Raw genomic sequence first — 20529 nt, 5'->3', positions numbered from 1 at the left:
TTTATTCTGTGGCACAGTCCAGGTCTTTCCCTCCCATACACTTGGAAAAATTGAGGTGGTCCCCTGGTTGCCTAAACCCATCTCCCGGCAGCTCCCTTGTTTTGGAAGATGATAAATAAATCAAAATGCACTAAGCAGCACTTCCACAGGCACTCGCCTCCTTCACTGAACGTGCACCTCATCAATCACACGATTGTCTGCTTGAAAGGCGAGCCTTGTAAATGTCATATCCACTCAGGCCCAAGGAGAGGCGCGCCAAATGCAGCAAGGAGTTTTAATTGGATAGTGTAATTAAACTAAAAAACCCCAGCAGACTCCCTTTGACAGGATAGATGAAGACCCCTTTTAATAGGGCTAGGAAACATATCTGTTAAAAGGATGAGGCACTGCCTGCTCCTGATTGTGCTCCAGAGTACTCTTATGAAAAGGCAATTCAATAACTGGGGCATTTAATATGTGCGAGTCCGTTGTGTTCTGTAATCGAGCAGTACTTACCGTATTTGATCTGGAACTTATGAAATAAGTCCTTGTCAGAGAACAAAAACACAACACAGCTTGCCCACCGAATGTGAGAAGTGCCTGGACCTCCTGGAAATCGATAGAACCTGAGGATGGGCTATCACCCTTCTGGGCTACAGGTCCATGTGAGTATAGATGCACGTGCCTTACTGTACGGGGCTTACGGTACAGCGACAGGGCCGTGGACACGCGCCCGCCCCCCTTGGGTGTAGCTCTTTCGTCTGGTGGTAGCTAACGTCACCCTCATTTGCCTTTCACATTTTCTCATGAGCATTTAAAGAACATGGCAAAATTCCTGGGTAACTCCTCCTTTAGGACCTGGGATACCTGTCACATCAGTGTGCCTGTGAGTGTGTGTCTTCTCTGCTAGAACCACGCTTGTCAAATAGGGAGGCAAGCAATCGGCTGGTCAGGAGATTCAATGAATGGGCTGGGGTGTACCCAAGTCAATTTTAGTAACAAAACCTGAGTCTTTCTGCCACCCTTTGTTGGGAGAGGGGGTGGAGATGCACACACAGGCATATTCAGACAGACAGACAGACAGACAGACAGACACACACACACGCACACGAGAGGCCTGCAGCTCCACGAGCAAGGTAACAGAATTAGTGAGAACACATGAAGAGGTTCGTGTCTGCACAGGGCTACAAGCAGACCACAGCAATCCCTTTCAGATGGAGTGCTAGTGTCCCAAGGTCAAAGTCAGGGAACCCAGCATTTGGGTAGATCAAGAGAACCTTTGCTCTGGGGCTCAGGTGGGGTGCAAAGGGAGATTTCAGACTTCCCCATCTATATAGCTTTCCAAAAACAGATGCTTTGCTTTATTTACAAAAACCTCAAAGTCAGTTTGCCTGGGCCGTCAGCCTGATTTTTCTTTTTTAAAGATGGTGAAGGGTTTGTTTGATGACTGCTTTTACTCCCCCATAAAGCCTCCTTGGAGCTGTTTGCAAACCTCTGAACACTTTTAATACTGGTTTTTCGCTATGAGTTGATGAACCCATTAAAGACATATAAATGAATGCTCATAATCTATGAAAACTGGATACTGAATTAAACCATCAAATATCTTTAGGTTTAAATGAAAACTACATAAAAGCATTTCAGCCATCAATTTGGCTATCACTTCTAGCCAGTATGAATTCTGCTGGAAAAGCTATTTTCGTGCAGATGTGGAATTCAATGGGAAAGACTGACTCGTGTACCAACATCAATCAAAATGTCGACTTCTCTGGCAGCTCTCAACAGTAAGGCAGGTTCAAAGGTCACAGGATAAAGAAAAAGCCAAGCTCTGGTTCAGCTCTAATATCTCCTCGGTAGAAGTCTTGCAAAAGTACCCCCTTCTGTATTAGCCTTGCTTTCATTAATCTTCTTGCCATCTTCTTTAACTAGTCATGCAGAACCGCTCGATAGCGAGACGTGTAATGGGGAAGGCCCTGTGCCTATTACCGCGTTAACATTCTCTTAAGCCCCAGTGCAACAATGGACCAGGCAGGCAAAGGGAATTTGCAACTGCAGGGTGCAGTGCAGGCAGTTCAATCACCGCACTGGCTCACCTATGTGCTTCTGACCTGTAACACACAAGAGGCCTTTGTGTCTAACTGGCTTGGCCATTAAGGTTCCCGAAGATCACAACAATGCTGATCTTTTCTATTTAAGCTAAATCAATGTGGACAAATCATTATTCAGGAGCTTTAATTTAATTAGTAAATTAAATACACTACTTTGCAGATCTTGTCAAGTACTTATGAAAAGAAAGATCCATTTAGGCGGGAGGTCACCAATAAGCCCAGCTCATTTAACTCACAACCTTCACGGGGAAACTCATCGCAAATATCCAGCAGGTTCTGTTCATGAGGTCGACTTAACGACCCCCTGCAGCTGTGGTGTACTCACAGTCCCAGGGTTCCTACCCTGCATCCAAACACTGTTTTGGGAGAAACAAAAAACCAAACAAACAATCCCCCACCAACATAACCAGCATCAACAGAATCAGATTTCCTTTAAATTATACTATTGCAAGAGAGTGTAATTAGGTTATCTCTATTATGTTGCTTCCTTAAGATTTTATATTATCTACACTTAATTGAGATACAGAGCTCTTTTCAGCTATAAAGACGACAGCTACTTTATTAAGGTTTAAATCTGATTTCTTAATGATAGGCTGCTTCCTTTAAAGACTAAACCTGTACAACCTTCTTATGATAAAACCAGACCTGGCATGGGTGAGTCTGGTACTTTATTTAAATCTAGCTGAGAGTCTCTGCTGGGTGCTAGTTTCATAGAAAGGTCCCTTGCTTTTGTTTCAGTGTTGGAATTCGAGGCTAGTCATTAAAAAGAGAGCCTACTGCATTCAAAGCCTATGTCTAGACCTGTGCAACGAGGGAGAATTATTTCTCTCTGACAATTTAACCATGGTAGTTTCTGGTATGGAAACACTTTCCTCTCCTATGTGCTGTACACATCTTTGTTTAAAGTAAATTAAAATTTATCCATCTTTTAGAGGTTTGTGACATCCTTCAAAAGAGCAAAAGATATCCTAAGGCATGGCAAAACCAGACTGAGAAATCACTGATTTGAATAATAATGACAGCATACGGCTTTAAAAAAAGATCTGAAAAGGCATAATTTAGTCTTAATTTCTCAGGGCTTTCGATACCCAGATTTTCTCAACTAACTCTTGTAAGAGTCCATATTCATATATGTTTGGCTTTTTTTTTTTTTTTTTTTAAAGGCATGTATCTATTTAGCCATTAAGTTCCAGGTTCTTAAACATTCACAGGGACAGAGCAATAAATCTTCTCTCTGAGAACACAGCCTAAGAGGGAGAAGTTAAGGGAAGGAAAGAGCCACAAACTGCTATCTATGGAGTATGGCTTCAGAGTCTGGGTCTTTCTGATTCTACAATATACGTAATTATGTGTTTCACTGCACGTGCTCTAATGCTCAGTCTCTTTGCCAACTCAGCTATTCACATACTTTTTTGGATATGGCATCAATTAAACTTGAGTTGTGTTCCTTATGACGACCAAATTAATGGTTTGACAGTGGCTTTCTCAATAAACACTGCAAACTGGCCATATTCGAAGGTTTTAAATACCATTTCTTTTTTGTTCAAAATTCTGACAAACACGTCTCAAGTAAGAAATGGGAACAACTTCATTATCCTCCCAACACTTAATGCCTTCTGTAAAGAAGGATGTTTAATAACACGTCTGCTCTGTTTTCACAACTAAATTATTCCAGTTGGTCACACGTTCCAGTCTTTGGCAAGACACTTGTGTTACGAGAGATAAAAACATGAAAAAGGAAATATATTGCAGAAATCAAAAACCTTATCTACTTCTAGACTCTCTCTCTTTGCCATAATTCATTCAAGAAGGTCCCAAGAATAATTTTTGATGTAAACTCAGCTACAAACATACATCACTATGCTGATAAAAATCACAGGCTAAACTTATGAAATATAGTGACTTTCATTTCTTTAGTGCTGTTAAAATAACTTTTTTCTAAGGTTCAACAGACACAAAAGATAAAAAGGGTTACTATTAATCCTTTTTAAAAAGCAGCAGCAGCAGCCCTATAGATTAATTCCGTGGTCTGCTGATGGTCTCGAAGATGAACTTTTTACATTAACTCACTGAATTAATTTGATGAAGATACTGGAAATCATAAAACAAACAAACACAACAAAAAAACACGGCATCAAGCCGATTCATTTAATACATCTTTGGGCATTTTACAACATGAATTAACGTTGAGTAACTTTTGGTTTCTAAGTTCTGGCCCCATCAAGTTCAATTTTAAGAAAGTACACATTCACTGAGGACACCCCTGTAGGCACTGTGCTAGGAGCTGAGAACACAGAAACCAGCTCAGCATGGCGATGGCCGGGGGTGGGGGGTGGGGGCAGACCCCAAACAGATAGCACAACACAGTGTGTGAGGTGCTTTACCAGCGGTGTGTGCAAACTCCTGGGGGCGAAGGTACAGAGAGCCTGACATTTCAGCTGGATCTTGAAAAATGAGTGGGCTGGGCATGGGGAAGTGGAGGTGTCCACAGACGAGAGGGTGAGGATGGGGTGATTCCAGGCAGTGGGAACGGCGGAAGCACAGGCTTTGAGGTGTGTTTGTGTGCAAGTAGCTCACACTGGCCACAGCCCAAGTTCAGGGGGCAGAATTATGGGCTCTGAGCCTGGAATGGTCAACCAGTAGGTCTGTAAAGGCTACGCTGAGGCGTCTGAATTTTATTTTGTAAGCCTGTACCTTTCAAACTTTTTTTTTCAAAGCAGCAAAATCCTTTTTATCAGTTGGCTTTTTAAATGCAAATCTCAAAATAGGAAAAAGTAGAGCTCTTCTGGTTGAAGGGGAAGCCTTATGCCCAACTTAGCCACGCACACGCACGCACACACGCCCCTGAGGCCCTGAGAACCGAGAGCTCTGAGGAACATGGTCTGAAAAGCACTGTGGTAATGGCAGGGACTTAAGTAGTGTTTTCCTGGGGCAGTGTGTCTCCTTGTTCAGGAAAGTGTCACAATTTCCAGATTTCTGGAACCAGAGTGAGGGAGGAGGAAACCTCTATAAGACCCACATGCGGGTTTTCACACAGAACCATCCACTAGGTCTGAGAAGAAGATAAAAGACTCTCTTGCTGGATTGTCAATACTGAAATGGTGGGGCCCACGTCTGCTCTGTACCCCCAATGCTTGGCACCTGTCCTCACCTACAGAGACGTAATAATTATTTCTTGAGTGACTGATACCAAGAGGCAACTGGGAGGTGATGGCTGTGCATCTTTTCTTCGTTCCCTACTGTGCTGGAGGTGTTATATCCTCCACCTTTCAGAGCCTGAATCACAGCATTCCTTGGCGCAATGAGTGTCTCGACGTGAGGGAAACCTGAACCCTGTTTCTAGTTCTTTTCCTAACCTTTCCACTCCAGCTTATCCCTCTCTGCAACATGTGAGTGATAGTCTCTCATTTCTCAGACACACGGAGAATTCATAAAATGTTCCTTTTCAAAGCATCCTGAGTTCTTGGGAAGAAAGATGCTAGAACAATGACATCTTTATTGGCCAACAAGCTGGAGGGAGAGGAATTAGGAAGGTATTTACCTAAAGGCACAGGGAATCTGGCAGCGGTGGGGCAAGGGCCCCAGAGCAGCAGGCAATATTCTCCCAGCCCCTTCCAGTAGCCCCCTCACGGAGGCGAAGCCTCACTGGGATGATGCAAATGGCGGGGAATGCGGTGGGCGTGGCCTTACTCCTTTCCCCACCAAACCACTAAGTTCTCACCAAGCTAAAGAACAATGAGTTGAAAGGAAGAGACTGCAGCCCAGCAGAGCTGGATTTGACAAAACAGTTAGATGCCCACCCAACGTGGCGTGTGCCCAGTCCGTAGGCCTTCTTCAGGGGCTCTGTGCTCTTTGGACCCCTGTTGGGTCAGTGTTATCTCAACAACTTGAACCATATTATAAACACTTGCTGGCCTTTACATTTCTTATTGTTCCTTTTGAGTATTTCATTCCTTATAACATTTGTTCTCAAATCGTTCTCAAAAGAGGGGATTAATGAAAATTAGATGCAAGTCGTACTCCCAAGTCACCAAATCAGAACCCACTGGGGTGGGCCGTGGGTAACTGCATTTGAAACAGGCTCCACAGGCAATGCTGGTAAGTGCCAGGCTTAGAACCACCATCTCATAGCCTTCTCTAGGCACCTAACAAGTCCTTCCAGTTTAATCTTCATTCTTCCATGGAGGACTTTCAGTGTGATCTGTGTCCTTTCTGCTCCACGAGGGGACTGAAGTCCAAAACATGATTAATCTAACGCTGCACTCAATTACTTCACTGCAAAAATATAATACGCCAAAATATACAACCAGACTGTATCTACCTTCATAATTTAAACAGAGTGCCAACCCGGCAGCGATCTCTTCTGCAGGACCAGGCAGGAGTTTAATAACGAGCCGGTAGGTCGTGCAACTGCCAATAATCTAGAGGGTGTTGACACTTCCGGCGTGATGGATATCTAAATCTAGTCTTCAGCTGCCACAGGAAATCTCCCAGCTTCCCTCGATCTGGCAAGGACGGCAGGCAGGTCCAGGTCTAACTGGTGAAGTCCCCCAAATGGGAAGAGGAAGGGAGCACAAAGGGAAATGAGGGCTCTGGTGACTGCAGCCTCGCAGCAGGAATCTCTCCCTCCCCCTCCTGCCCCCCGCTCCCAGAGTGGGGCTACTGGGGTCAGGAGCTGTGAGGTTCTCTGCTGCCATCAAGACGGAACAGGATGGGGACTCATGTCAGGCTCTGTGCACCATAACACAATCCCGTTTGATTAAAAGAAATTTCTGGTAATGAATTAAACAGACCCAAGGAAAAAAGGACACAGCAGTAATATATTCTCCTGGCACCCAGCACACAGAGGGGAAGAGGGGAAGAGAGAGAGGAGACATAAATAAAAGGGACTACTCACTGGGGCTTTTTTCTTCAGCAAGGTCGCAGGCACAGAGCAGGTCAGAGTCGACTGAGATGGGTTTCTGCTTAATCCAAAACTTGGTGCTGGCTTTCTGATTCGTAACAGGGTCTATCTCTACTTTGTCTCCAGAGATACCTGTAAGGCCGAGGGGAGGACAGAAAAAGAAGCCACAGGAATTGGAAGGTGTAAGTGATTTCAGTGTAGTCATTTGACCTGCTTTGTAAATCCTAAATTGGAGGAACATGAGCTCTGTCTTAGGGCTCTGGGGAACGCCATGGGCTTAAGACAGAGACATAAGGAGACGCCAAATGGCACACGGAAGTTGCACAGCCTGGTTTCCTGGGTGGGTGAGTCGGGGAGGGGGCATCCAAAGACTATATACAAAGGTATTACGAAATATGACTTCTTAGATGTTTAACACAGATACAATACAGTTAACCTACACTATGTCAATCCTACATTACCTCTACATTATAATTAAATAAACTACAATATAAGGTTCATTTAAAACCAATTACAATCACCGGTCTTTTATTGTTGTTCTTCTAGAATAAGATCTGGGTTGGACAGATAAATCTGTAATACCACCTATGCTTAAATGGCTAAGCTACCAGTGAAGAGTTTCTGATCCAGAAAAATCTTACACACTAAAAGTAGGAAAAAAATCTCTCTCTTCCCTTCTCTGACACTAAATAATTATCCAAGCTAAATTTAAAGGCAGTCACAGGAGGATCAAAGGGTCCTTTACATAAAATATTCCAAGTTTAAGTCTTGGAGCCTGGCTTCAGGTCACTTCTCTGAGGGAGAGAGAGCAGTGGGTATGAGCTTTATGCAACAAAGACTTTATAACAGGAATCCAGAATGTTAAATACTGGCACTTCAGGTTTCATTTACAGAACTGTGAAAGAAATGACACACTGCGCAGTAACTGGGAGCAAAGGTGTTAGGAGAACAAAGGTAACACCCAGGATGCAAGGCGTTCCGCCATGACTGGAAATGAACAGCGACGGCTCTCCTGGTGTCACCGAGCAGTGTGTGCTCAGCCTGACACCTGCGATCTAGGCTAGATGCTCTCTTTCTCTTCTTTTGATCACAACTGAGGATTTCTGTTCATGAAGTGAGACAAAAACCTTCATATGCCTTCCAGAGTGGGACCCAGATGGAATCTTGAAAGTAATTAATTTTTAGGCCATAGTTTAAAGGTCAGGGTCAAAGTAAAAAGAGCAAAATGAAGACATTAGAAGTAAAACAATCAAATGTACATACACTGCAACAGAAAAGACAGAGTCAACAGATTTCATCCATGGATCACACTTAGAAATTTTTCAATACAATGTGAGAAAACTTAGTCAGGCAAAAGAAAAAGCAGATAAAAGAAACGGCTCAATAAAAAACAATAACAAAAAAAACCCACCAAGAAACCCCACAATGTCATAGTAGGAGAGCAAATTTAAAATTAAAAAAGAAAACAAATAGAAACACAATTCTAGTGAACAGGTCTGCCACACACTGCGTTCTAATTTAACTTATGAATGGAGAAATCTCAGATAGCAGTCAGACAAAGGCAGGACGACACAGACCATGGTGAGGTCTTGTCTGCCGTCTTCGGAGGAGACAATGCAGTACAGTCGCTTAACCCTGGTCATTACTCGGGGGTCTTTGGAAAAGACGAACAATTGGTATTTTTTTATTAATTGGTTGCTGGAATTTGTCATTAGACATATTTCAGGAATACCGTATTTCAATTAGGCATAATGTCGTAAGTCCAATTGACTCTGTACATTCAGGTCTAGATGATTTCAGGAGGGTGAGAAGGCATCAGGAGACCAATTTTATTACATCTCACTTAAAATAGATTACGACTATCCAGTTACATGCTTCTCTCCAATTTGGTCATTAATTGTTAAAGATCTGGACATTTCTATAGTTCCCTGACAGAAGAAAAGTACTTACACCATGGTTGTTGGTAGCGCTTTTTTTTTTTTAGGGGGGGGTCCCCCTCCTTATTCTGCTTTTTTTTCTCCTGCTTTTTATTTTGACATTTATAAAAGTCAAAACGAGCAGAGCAAAATAAATGTGCATATCTCTTATGTGGAATAAACCCTTCCCACATTTCTTTCTCAGAAAGGGTGGGGGGGGACATCACCGGAGAGACAGGGTTTTAAAATTTTGTTCTACGGCCCTGCAACTCCTGAAATCGTAGTCAGTCAATATTGTTAATGTACCTTGTTAATTTGATAGGATTTGTCAGGTAACTCCACTGGAAAATTATATAAAACTGTTCCAGATGAAAAGATGATAGTGACATGAATTAAAGTGATAGAACAATAGTGGAATATAAACCAGAAATGACACCCAAAGTGGCTGTTGATTTATTGCCGTACTGAGTTTGGTTCTGGGCTCCCATGTATATTAGTGCTACAAATCTGGGTCCATTTAGCAGAGGGATGCTCATACATACATCACCAGCTCCTGCTCCAAGCCAAGGTCACTCCCCATTGCATCAATCTTTTCAACAGAGCCTACTTCACAAAGCAGGACTTTTGTAACCATCTCAGATGTAACAGACTCTCATCCTCTTTCATCTTTCTTTTATCATGTAAAGTACACTTTAACTTCTATTATTTTTATCTGCAAATTGTTACTGTATAGTTCATCCATTACGAGCTGTATCTCTAATCAATTGCCTAAGCTCGGGCCACAAGAACACCTTCCCAATGACGCCCTTTCCTGGGGCTATTGTGCAGTCACTGATCACAGAGGAGAGCCCCAAGTCTGGGGCTTGGGGATGAAGACGTGGGAGATGAATGCATTAGGTTCGAGATGGGCAGGCAGGTGGAACACCATTTAAACAATTGGTGTGCTCCAAAAAAGTTGCGCGTAAATCAGATTTTTTTTTAATCAAATCACATTTCCCACTGACTTCTAGTTCCAGAGATACTTTATCTTCATTTTGGATTGATCTGTAATTGGCAGGGGCCCCCAGCACTTTAGTTTTAAGGTTCTCTGCCCTGCAGGCTTTCAGTCAAGTAGTTAATGATCTATAAAACACTCGCCTGCCTAGAGGAGTCACTACTTCAAGGAACCTGTGGGGGAATCTTCCCAGATGGGAAAAATCCTTCTGTACATTAAATAATCTTACTAGAGATGTGTTTGAGTCTCAGCTCCTTAAAGCAGGGCACGTGGCCCCATAGATCCCTGTTCATTCTTGTTGGGGAAGTGGCAGCCCTAGGCTTCCAGTCCAGCGGGGCCTGAGGCAATTCACACCCAGGCCGCACTGCTGAAGAAAAAGCCTGCAGAATCCAGCGTGGAAGGAGAGACCTCTTCTGTCCCTGGCCTGGGAGTCTGAGATCTCCTTGGTTGGAGGGAGGAGGCAGCCTGGTGTACAGCAGAGCAGTTAGGAGGTGGGTGCCACAGCCCAGGCCAGGGGCAAAGAGGGGTGAACGTTAACTGGACCAACTACGTGCCAGCATGGTTGGAAATCCTTTGTGTGCATTGATTCAAATCTCACAACAGCCTTATGAAGCTGGTTACTATGTTTATTCCTATTTTATAGAAGAAACTGAAGCACAGGGAGGTTAAGCAGCTTGCCCAAGATCACATAACTAAAAAGCGGCAAAGCTGCAATTTGAAGAAAGCCAGGTAATCTGGTTCCAGGCTCTGGCCTCTCAGCCACTACACGATCCTGCAAGTACTGTGCTGGGTGTTTTACATAACACACCCTAGGAGAGGTGGATAAGGTTGGAGAGCTTTTAGGAGGAAAGGCTATTTTCCACACCCAGAGCTTTCTGGTTCCCAAGAATGGTACTTTCCATGGCTCTGCACGGCCGCATTCAGTCGAGATGACAATAAGGAACTCTGCCCGGCCAGTCTTTGGCGTCCTCTCTCAATTCTCACCACGGAACAAATAAATATTCCAATAGGTGCCAATAAACGCACACCTATTTTTGTTCATACATGCAAAGTGGCACATGAAATCCTATCAATATCTATCTTTTTGACCACTGAACATAGTTTTGATTTCCCTGGCTAACATTTTTATGGAAGTCACTGAAATAAGGCAGAAGCACTCCTTAAAATTGTTAGTTATGCACTATTTTTAAGCAATTCAAATTATAAACATACGCCCAAGAAAACAAGGGAAGCTGGCTTTTGTTAAGTTTACATTTCTCCAACTTAAATGGCCATTGATACAGGATTAGTTAATCCAACCGTGATAGAACACAACACAACCATGAAAATTATGTGTAAGAAAAGCTTTGACTTGGGCAAATTCTTATGATGTTATGTGAAAAGGACAGAAAAAAATATTTATAGAGAAGAGATGAAAAGGATATGCTCCAAACTGGTAACAGTAGTCAACTCTGGCTAGTAGGATTATATCCTTTCCTTTTCTGTATTTTTCCAAAATAAAAATTTTACCAAACATGAAAACAAGTGATTTTAGAAGTTCACATGTTTTTCAGTTTCAACTTCAGAATTTAGTACCTCTTTCCCAACTTTTAAAATGTGGAAAATGGAGTATGCTGGAATTCTGTAATTGATAATCACGGAAAGTGATTAATTCCTTCCAGCAGTTCTCAAGCACCCAGGGACTGACTGCGGGAAAGGCTCCCATGAGTTGCGTTATGCCCAACCTGGTGCCACTCTCATAGTGGTGCCTGGCAGGCTCCACCTTACCACAGCAATGGCAGGTGAGCAGAGAGGGGGCATGGCGGCTGGCCCAAAGTGGCCAGGGTCAGTCCCTTCCTTGGAAAACAAGGAAGGCCATTTGTCTCCTTACCAGCTCTCCTCCCCTAGCCACTTATCCACAGCCATCTGTCATGACCTTTTCATGCTCCCACTTCTGACAGCTTCCAGATACAGTGAGTCAAACTTCACTGGAAGCAAACTATCACACCAACTGTCAAAGGCAGAAAACACTGCCTGATTGCTGTCCTACATCAGCGCCAGCATATAAATCCTTCCTTAACAAGACAGCTCTAAATAAACAAAAATGCAATTCCAATGTATACACAACACTCTGGGGAAACTATGTATCTAAGGCTTTAGAGTTTACAAGGTGACCCTTGTCTGTTTTAAAGAGTCAAAAAATTTCCATACAAGGAAATTAGCACCGTGTATCCTCTTCTGCTAACACAGCCTGGGTACCGCCTTTGAGCAGTCCTGTGCCAGGCCTTTTGTGTAGAGACTTACTGAGAGCTTACTACGCCCCTACCAGGAAGGCAGTTGTAGGCCATTGCAGATTTAAAGGCAGGATGCAGAGAGGTTAGGGACAGGGATTCTGGAGTCTGAGAGTCCTGAGTTCAGATCTCAGCTCTTCTACTTCCTATGTGACGTAGGCCAAGTTGCTGTAAAACGCTGATGACAACAGCACTGACCTCACGGGCTTGTTGTGAGGATTAAGGGATATGAAATTTGAAAAGAGCATTGGATAGTGATCAATACACAGCTAGTGACCCACATTACTGCTTCTCCTGACCGTGATTATCAGGAGCCAGGCTCTGGGCTGTGACAGACCCAGTGACAAGGGTCAGAACGGGGGAGCCCACGGAGCCACAGGAGGGATGTGAACACGGGACCTGCTGGCCCTAGTTGGGTGGTGGTGAGGGACCTGCTCTACACCCCAGCCTCGGGGGTACCGGGATCCAGGACGACTGTCCAGCTGGGGAAACCAGTGCCCTCAGACCCTGGAAGTGAATTCTTCCTATAACCTCCATCACTGAGTGTCAATGGGGACACCTCTTCCCTGTGACCTCCAAGAGTTCAATTCTACATCAGGAGGAACAGTCCTACACCCGGTGTCATGGAGACACTTGTGCTAGGGAACGCCCATCCCGCAAGGTCTCCAAGTTATTCATTTGGAGATCGTGATTTTGCCAGCACATTTCCATTGGTGTTATCCTGGGCAAAGTCACTTCTCCCTTGGTGAGCCTGACCTCTCCCTTTGTAAAATGGGGTAACAACAGTACCAGTTCCTGGGCTGTCATGAAGATGAAATGTGAAAAAACATAGCAGAGTGCCTAGTACATGATAAGGGCTCAATCAATCATTGCTAAAATTATTACTAATGATGAGCCTAAAGGTCAAATGATGTCCTTGCGCAGGGCGGGCCACGTCAGGGAACAGCAAAGCTGGGCTGAAGCCCAGGTCTCCGGTAGCAGCTCCTTCCGACACACAGCTGTTTCCTACCCAGAGGAACATGCCCGCGTCGCCGAGGCACAGCCTCCCGGGAGGCACACTTCAAGTGCCCCTCTAGGAAGTTCAAACACCAGTTGGCAAAAATGAGGGCATCTGACATTCCGTGCCTCAGTGTATTTCCTGAGTTATTGTTTATTTGCTCAGACATCACAAGCTGCGGTTCATTCATCAATATCCTACAACTTCGAATGTAAGACTACAAAAGCCCCACTCTTGTTAAATCCTGGAGTAGTTTTTTATACAATTCTACAATCCTCTTGTCTTCAGGTTACCTAGAGCCTGTGAAAGCCTGAAAAGCCCCCCGGGAGTGACACTGAACAACTCTTTGTGAGAGTGGATTTTGCTGAGTGTCCGCGGCCAATCGATAGCGTCCACAGAGCGGTCAGGGAAATCTTTGGAACTTGTCTGAATTTACACACAGGATCAGACACATAGGCTGTTTGGGCTTAATGAGACCTCCGGGATCACTGAGTCTGGGGTTTTCATTCTCCATATGAAGAAATTGAGGCTCAGGGCAGGGATATGGCTTGTCTGATGTCACCTATTAATGACAAAGCTGTAACCATAATTCACATCGCCATCCCACCTGGCCAGGGTTTAAACAGACCAGCTCTCTCGTCTCACTACACATTGTTTATATAGTGGGTATATTCACACAGTGATCAAATGCACGCCAGTGTAAAAAGCACTGCCTCTGCAGTATGTTAAGAACCCCCAAAAGATGACAAAAGCATATTGTGGGTCACAACTAAACTGAGACCCAGTAGAGCTTCACATTTTTGAGAGCAAGAGGGGCACTGGGGCCGAGGATCACTGGTCCCATTTAAGGGGCTAACCATCTGAAACAATTTGGGAGCCACAGCTAAATGCTGCCAATTCCAGTGTGTGGCCAGTGACAAATCTAAGTGTACCTGACTGGACCATTATCCTCAGAATGCCAGATGAGGCCTAAATTCTCTCTGTAGAAAAGGCAGTTACAAAGATTTAATACCGGGACAGTTAGATACCCAAACTAAGTATTCTCCTGGGAAATAGACTCCTTAGATGAGCTTGCAATGGGAGTTAGGAAGCAGTAATGCCGTTTCCTAAGAGAATTTGCAATAGTATCAGTTAGTGAGTGGGGGAAATCAGATCTTCCTCATGGTCAGGCCCAGGCTCATGGCTGGAGGTCAAGTACCAAGGATGAGGACGTGGTAAAAAGAGCACAGAACCTTGATGAAATCTCACATATCCTATTCCCATGAATTATAGGATGCCGGTGGTTCTCAACTTTTTCCAATTCTCAATTTATTCTCAGCCCTCTGAGGAACCAGACACAATGTCACTGGTAACCTGGATTACTCAGCAGGAATTCTCACAGGGTAGGTCTGGGAGCAGGCAACTAGAGGAAGGTATACAGTTAGCAAGAGCACCTAGAGCTCCTGACGTTCCCCGTCGGGGGGTTTCTCCTCAGGCCCCTCAATGCATTAAGCACTCATGTAGTAAAGGACTTTTCTGGGCATCTTGATGGTACCTGCCCTGCTCTCTCACAAGTTCATTAGTATTTGTTAAGCTCTAGTCCACATTTCGGTTTAGAAAATGCTGCCACAATAGGGACAGAACAATCATTAAATACTACAATTGCCATCCTCACATGACTCAACAGACCCAGGGATTTGGGAGTTAAGCACGATGCATGTCTCCTCATGATCATTTTAGTGCCTTTGAATGGAGAAGGGTGATCTCCTTCGTATTCCATAAGAAAATGAAACAGAAACGTGAAAGGCAGATCAATCCATCTCTTAAGAACATGCATTTCCAGATGACATCATTACTTGAACTACATATACACCTATATATAGGCAACCCATCGGAAAATAACAGGGCACATATTTTATTCACACAGCCACACGGAACTACTTTCAGCGTCAGAGTGCGCCTGAGGAGTAATAAAGTCCAGGCCACAGCTCTTTGCTTTCACTCACGTAGTCGGTGCTGTTAATGTGCTTCTTAAGTTTGCGTGTTGTGTATTAAAAAATAACCCGTAATAAGGTCTTCCGTGAGTGCTGGCTTGTAGGTATCAATTGGGGGTTAAACAGTAACTGCAATAGGACAGATAAACCGGGGAAGACAACAGATGGCAGCTACGCTGCCTCTCATCATGGTCAGGCCCAGGGCAGGCATTTTTAATCAATCACAGAGTTTCTTTCTGTTGCCCTCAGACACAGCTCGAGATGCTGCCTCAGCATAATGCTCCGGGCAGCCATTACGAACTTGATTGGAGTCGGTTTATGAGATGAAACCTTTCTGCCTTCTCTAAGGTATGTGCTGTTGTCCTCAAGAATGCTGATATATAACTACTGTGATCACGAGTGCTGTTGTTATACATATGGATTGTTTTACGAAGAGATAATGGAGGTAACCTTTAGGTAGAGATTATTTTATAACATAGTCTTTGTCTGTAAATCCTGTAAAGAATTTGTATATCTATAAAGAATTATGTTAGACGATATATGTAATATGACACAGATAGAATTCGTGGTATATTGTGTATTCATATTACGGTATGAATTCATGGTATATTAGCTTTCTCTTTGGTGACATGGGGACAGTCTATATTGACAAACGATAAGGTGACGGAATCAAGTTAGCACAACTGGTACAACTACCAAAGCACTTCTCAGTCTGAGACTGAGTCAGGAAAACTGGGCCAAGCTGCCCAGCCAGTAAAAGCACGCCTTGGACAGAGATAAGGGCAAGAAAGTTCTCTGAACACAGTGAGGTTGCGTTTCCCAAACCCCACAATTAACTAGAGGTTCTGAGCCAGCAGGTCTGGGCTGAGGTCCGGGCCTTGGTGATTCTGACACACGGTCGGGACAAGCGCTGCTTGAAGGTACTGTGCATGTGAGAGGCACACTATGGTGAGGCCTTGGTCCTCAGCCTTGTTTCTTATACAGGTTTCTGGGGAGCCCCTTGGCAGGTGCACCCTAAGCCAGTTTCTGCCAGCCAGTCAACAAATACTCATTGACAGTATGCTATGGGCTTTCTAGATCACGGCTGGCACTCACCAAAGGACCGTTTTCGTTTCGCTTTTCCCCAAACCTACTTCACCCGCTAGCCCTGGCATGTTTGGGTAGTACCCATGTCTTCGTGCCTGATCCTATGGTCGGCCATTAGGATCACGCATATGCGAGATCGAGTTAATGGAAACAAACCCTCAACTTGGTATGAGCTCAGGCAAGGTCTACACTTAAAGAGCATCTGTACTTTTAGGCCCAATACAGAGGGGAAGCAGACAAGATGAAAAATTCCAAGAATGTTTCTAAGAAATACAGGAATGGGCTGGCATGACGGCTTTGTTTGGCGAGCTTCCCGGCTGGGAGAGCAGGCATGGAAAAGTGATTCCAACTTAAGAACCAACTGCAGGGACTGGTAGGGGCCGCTTCTCGGGCTGTGCTGGGAATGACTCTGAGGTCTGGTCCGGGCCCAGGGCGCATAAGTGCAGTGACAGACTAGCAATGGCTGGAGGGTGACAGCAGCACCCATGCTACACTGACACTGATGTCCACGTGCCGGGAAAGACAGGGACAGACAGGATGTGCAGAACTTTTGGACCTGGCCAAACGGAAGTAACTGCTTCCTTTGTGAAGGCCAGTTAGCAATGCCAGAGGCAGCTGTGCCATGATGGGTTGGCCGTGGCGTATGGGACTGAGTTTCAGTCCCAGTTCTCCTACTGGGACTGGATATCCCACTGTGTATCTGACGGCTGGGGGTGAGGGAAAGAGTCAGTACCTACTAAGTCATAGCTACGTGCCAGTAAACACTCAGTGCTTTATATACATCACATTATTTCATTAACTCCAAGTCTGTTTCCTCAGTCATGAAAGGGGAACAACATCACCAATGTGCTGTGTGGATTAAATAAGGTAACGGGGTGAAAGTTCACTGCATACTGTCGATTGTGTGAGAATGACAGAATACTAGCACAGTGACAATTTGCATTCAAGGCATCACGATATAGTAGTTACCTGTAGGGCTCAGCCTCAGACAGACCTGGGTTTTAATGCCACCTTCCTTACTAGATTTTCCCTATATCCCAGTTTTGTCACATAAAATATGGCGATAGTATCAGTACTATCAAATAATACTGCTCTAATTACAGGAGACAATACATATAAAAGAGTGAGCAGCAAAATGCTTGGCATCTAGTAAGCACCTGATACACGACAACTGCTTTTACAAGTAACTTTCTGTTGATATTATTTTAAAAGGTCAGCTCTTTGTCATAGGTTTCATTAATAGAGTCCAGTAAACTTTTCAATCGTAAAAAGTCTGGTGGAAAACTGGTTTGCGTTTGGGCCTTGCAGATCAAAGTTTGCCTCTCTCCTCCCCTGACCTTGGAAACCAACGGCGGATGGTAACACTGGCACGTGGGCCACGACTGCCTGTCAGCAGAGCGGGAGCTGTGACGGCACAGTGGATGCCTGGGAATTCCATCCTCCGCGGTGTGCTCTGCCACACCACTGCCTCCAAGTGGCCCGGCAGTTTCCCGTGGAAGCAGCAGGGCTGCTGGGTAAATGCCACACACAGACACTTAGTGCCCAGAAGAACTTGCCACGGAGAGCAAGTGAAACCTCTGTGCTGACCGACACAGGATGGACGAACGGAGGAGGCCATCCATCAGTGTCAGAAAAGAGCTGAAGCACCTGGCTCGTCAGTGGAAATAAAATAAATTATTTACCCATCTCAGGACCTAGCTGCTCACTTCAATGCTCATAAATGGTGTGCTGTTTGCTGCCCTGTACTTTGCGGAAGCTTCTGTTTCAGAAAGGACTTCTGGATTGCTGTGGGCAGGTTTTTGTTGTTGTTGTTAGGATGTTATCGTCTGCTTAGCAGCAAGGACGGAGAGAGCGTCTTGAGTTACGTATCTGAACTCATCTACACGGCACTAGGGAATGAGCTGATCTATTCACTGCATGGTCCAGTACTCGTGGGCACAGTTTAATTTTATTGTCACAAAATTTCTCATGATTAATTAATGAAGTTTCTGCGTATACTGCTTATAATGCTAAAGACTGAACTTAAATTCATAATTGAAACATATTCTGACATCTGTTGTATAACAGAAGTGCCTCAGGGCCGAGAAGTTTCCACCAGAGGGCGCCATGTGTGCCACTGGAAGCATCCAGAGGTGACTGGGACCTGGCCTCCAGTCAACCTCATTTCTGAGAACCACAGCTCTAGGGACAGATGCTTGCATCATTGTCATCATCCATTTCTACCTAACAAGTGTCCATTGTGGCTACAAGTGAAACTTTGCCAACAGAGCCACTACCTAATCTGAGCCACTACCTAATACTTTCAAGATGGTGGACTAGGAGAGAGAGCAACAGGCAAAGTAAATAATAACGACAATAGCAATAACAGTAAAATAAGCTACCACTGAGAATACACTTTTTATGGGCCAGACACTTTCATACAGTCTCAAAAGGTAAACATTATAATTCCCATTTTATAAACGACAAAAACTAAGCCTGAAAAGGAAAGGGACTTGTCTGAGGAGACACTGCGGGTAAGTAGTAATGCTGGGACTCGAACCCAATCCTGACTGTAGAACTTGGGTTCTTCCCACAGATCCTTTTGTAGATTTTCTCCTTAAATGTTTGGCTTTTTGCCTTGGGGAAAAAAGTGGGGGTTAGAAGCCCACAATCTTGGTTATCTTTCCAAGGCACTGCTTTTCACGTTGGGGATCCGTGGACTCGCTGATGATGCTCACCTGGGAAAATCCCTCCCTGCACCCTGCACCTTTATCTCGGCTGCACTCAGGCGACTTAGTGAGCTTCTTAAAACTAGACCCAAACACGAAAGGCAGAGCCTTTCTTACTGGGGAGGTACTGCACGCAGGCACACACATTGGATGCCTGAGGAGCGTTCTCACTGTAGTAAACGTTTAGTTGAAAATGCACCAACAGAAAGTACATATGACATAAGAGTTTATATGACTGAGTTTTCCACAAAGTCTATATACTCATGTAATCAGCACCCAGATAAGAAACAGAACCGTATCAGTAGCCGGAAGCTTCTCTCCAGTCACTACAGCCTCCTCTCCCCCCAGGATAACCACCATCATTACTTCTAACAGATTATTTTTGTGTATTTTTGAATGTTATATAAATGGAATCATATAGTATGTCATTTCACCCCCTTTTTTGGATCCAGTTTCTTTTTGAGCAACATTATTATTATTATTATTATTATTATTCGTCCCTTCTCCCGCTTCCCCCTCCCACTCCGGTTTAAGCCACTGTTTCTCAGTCTAGTTGTGTAGGACACAGATGGCCCATGTGGGAATCGAACCGGCAATCTTGGAGTTAGCACGGCGCTCTAACCACCTGAGCCACCGGGCTGGCCCCCTTATTATTTTTATTTCTATGAGAGATGCCAGGAAAAGCATCCCTAAGAAGAACAACACTGAAGAACTTTGTTTTAAGAATCAACAATTGAACAATTTTTTTTTTTAACCACTTTAGAGATTTAGAGTTTAGAGTGAGGAGGGCGAAACAGTCTATAGAGAAGGGAAAGAAAGGTGGGTTCTGTGTTTTGGGTCAAAGTTATGGGGTGCTAACTCATCCACTTAGTCTGCTTGAATTGCCACCATCTTAGCAGCTGATGTTCACCGAGCACCTGCTGTGTGCCAGGCACCTTTCTAAGTGTTCTGCACGCGTTACCGCACTTCATCCCCATCCTCAGCCTGTCTCTCAGAGAGGGACTATTGTCTTCCTTTTACAAATGAGGAAACGGAAACTGCATCATTGGCCTGTGGTGGTACAGCTAATAAATGAGCCAGGGTTTGAAACCAGACTTCTAACCCCCAAGTCTGTCCTCTAAATGCTGCACTGTTTTGCTTCTCCACCAACAGCTCTCATTTACAGAAGTCTCAGCAACTGCCAGGCCCCGAGCTAAGTGCTTTTCATGGCATCTCTGACTTGGTCCCCCCAGCAATCCTAAGAAGATGGTATTCCTGATATTCCCATTTAAGCTGAATGGAGCTGAGGCTCATAAAAATGAAGACACTTGCCTAACATGGCTGGTTATCAATGAAGCCCCAGTTTAAATCAGTTATGATTTTGATGCTTGTCTTTTAACTACTATGCTGAGCTGTCAGCGTATTTCAAGCTTCCCAGTCAAGTTGGGAAGAAATTATTGAGAGATTTTTGAGGCTTATTACAAATTAGCCAGCATACTGGCTTATTACAAATAATGCCAACATTTGCAAAGATTTATAGTGAGACACATACAAAACATTTGTCAGAAATGTAAAATTAGTGAACCTTAGAGTTAGAATTTAAACCTTCTCCCTTT

General features: G+C 44.3%; 1 protein-coding gene across 14 annotated transcripts in view; it reads right to left on the bottom strand.

Moving 5' to 3' along the window:
* MAPKAP1 (MAPK associated protein 1) overlaps nt 1-20529 on the bottom strand; it is a 216611-nt gene that overhangs the window by 17294 nt on the left and 178788 nt on the right. For all 14 annotated transcript variants that reach the window (XM_074331014.2, XM_019728586.3, XM_019728585.3 and 11 more), the window contains one exon: nt 6985-7122. In XM_074331014.2, the coding sequence (XP_074187115.1) occupies nt 6985-7122 (138 nt within the window). The remainder of the gene's footprint in view (nt 1-6984; nt 7123-20529) is intronic.

The sequence above is a fragment of the Rhinolophus sinicus genome, chromosome 16, assembly GCF_057876585.1.
Source record: "Rhinolophus sinicus isolate RSI-liver-muscle chromosome 16, RSI-T2T, whole genome shotgun sequence".
Taxonomy (NCBI): Eukaryota; Metazoa; Chordata; class Mammalia; order Chiroptera; family Rhinolophidae; genus Rhinolophus; species Rhinolophus sinicus.
This window is presented reverse-complemented; position numbering and strand designations above follow the sequence as displayed.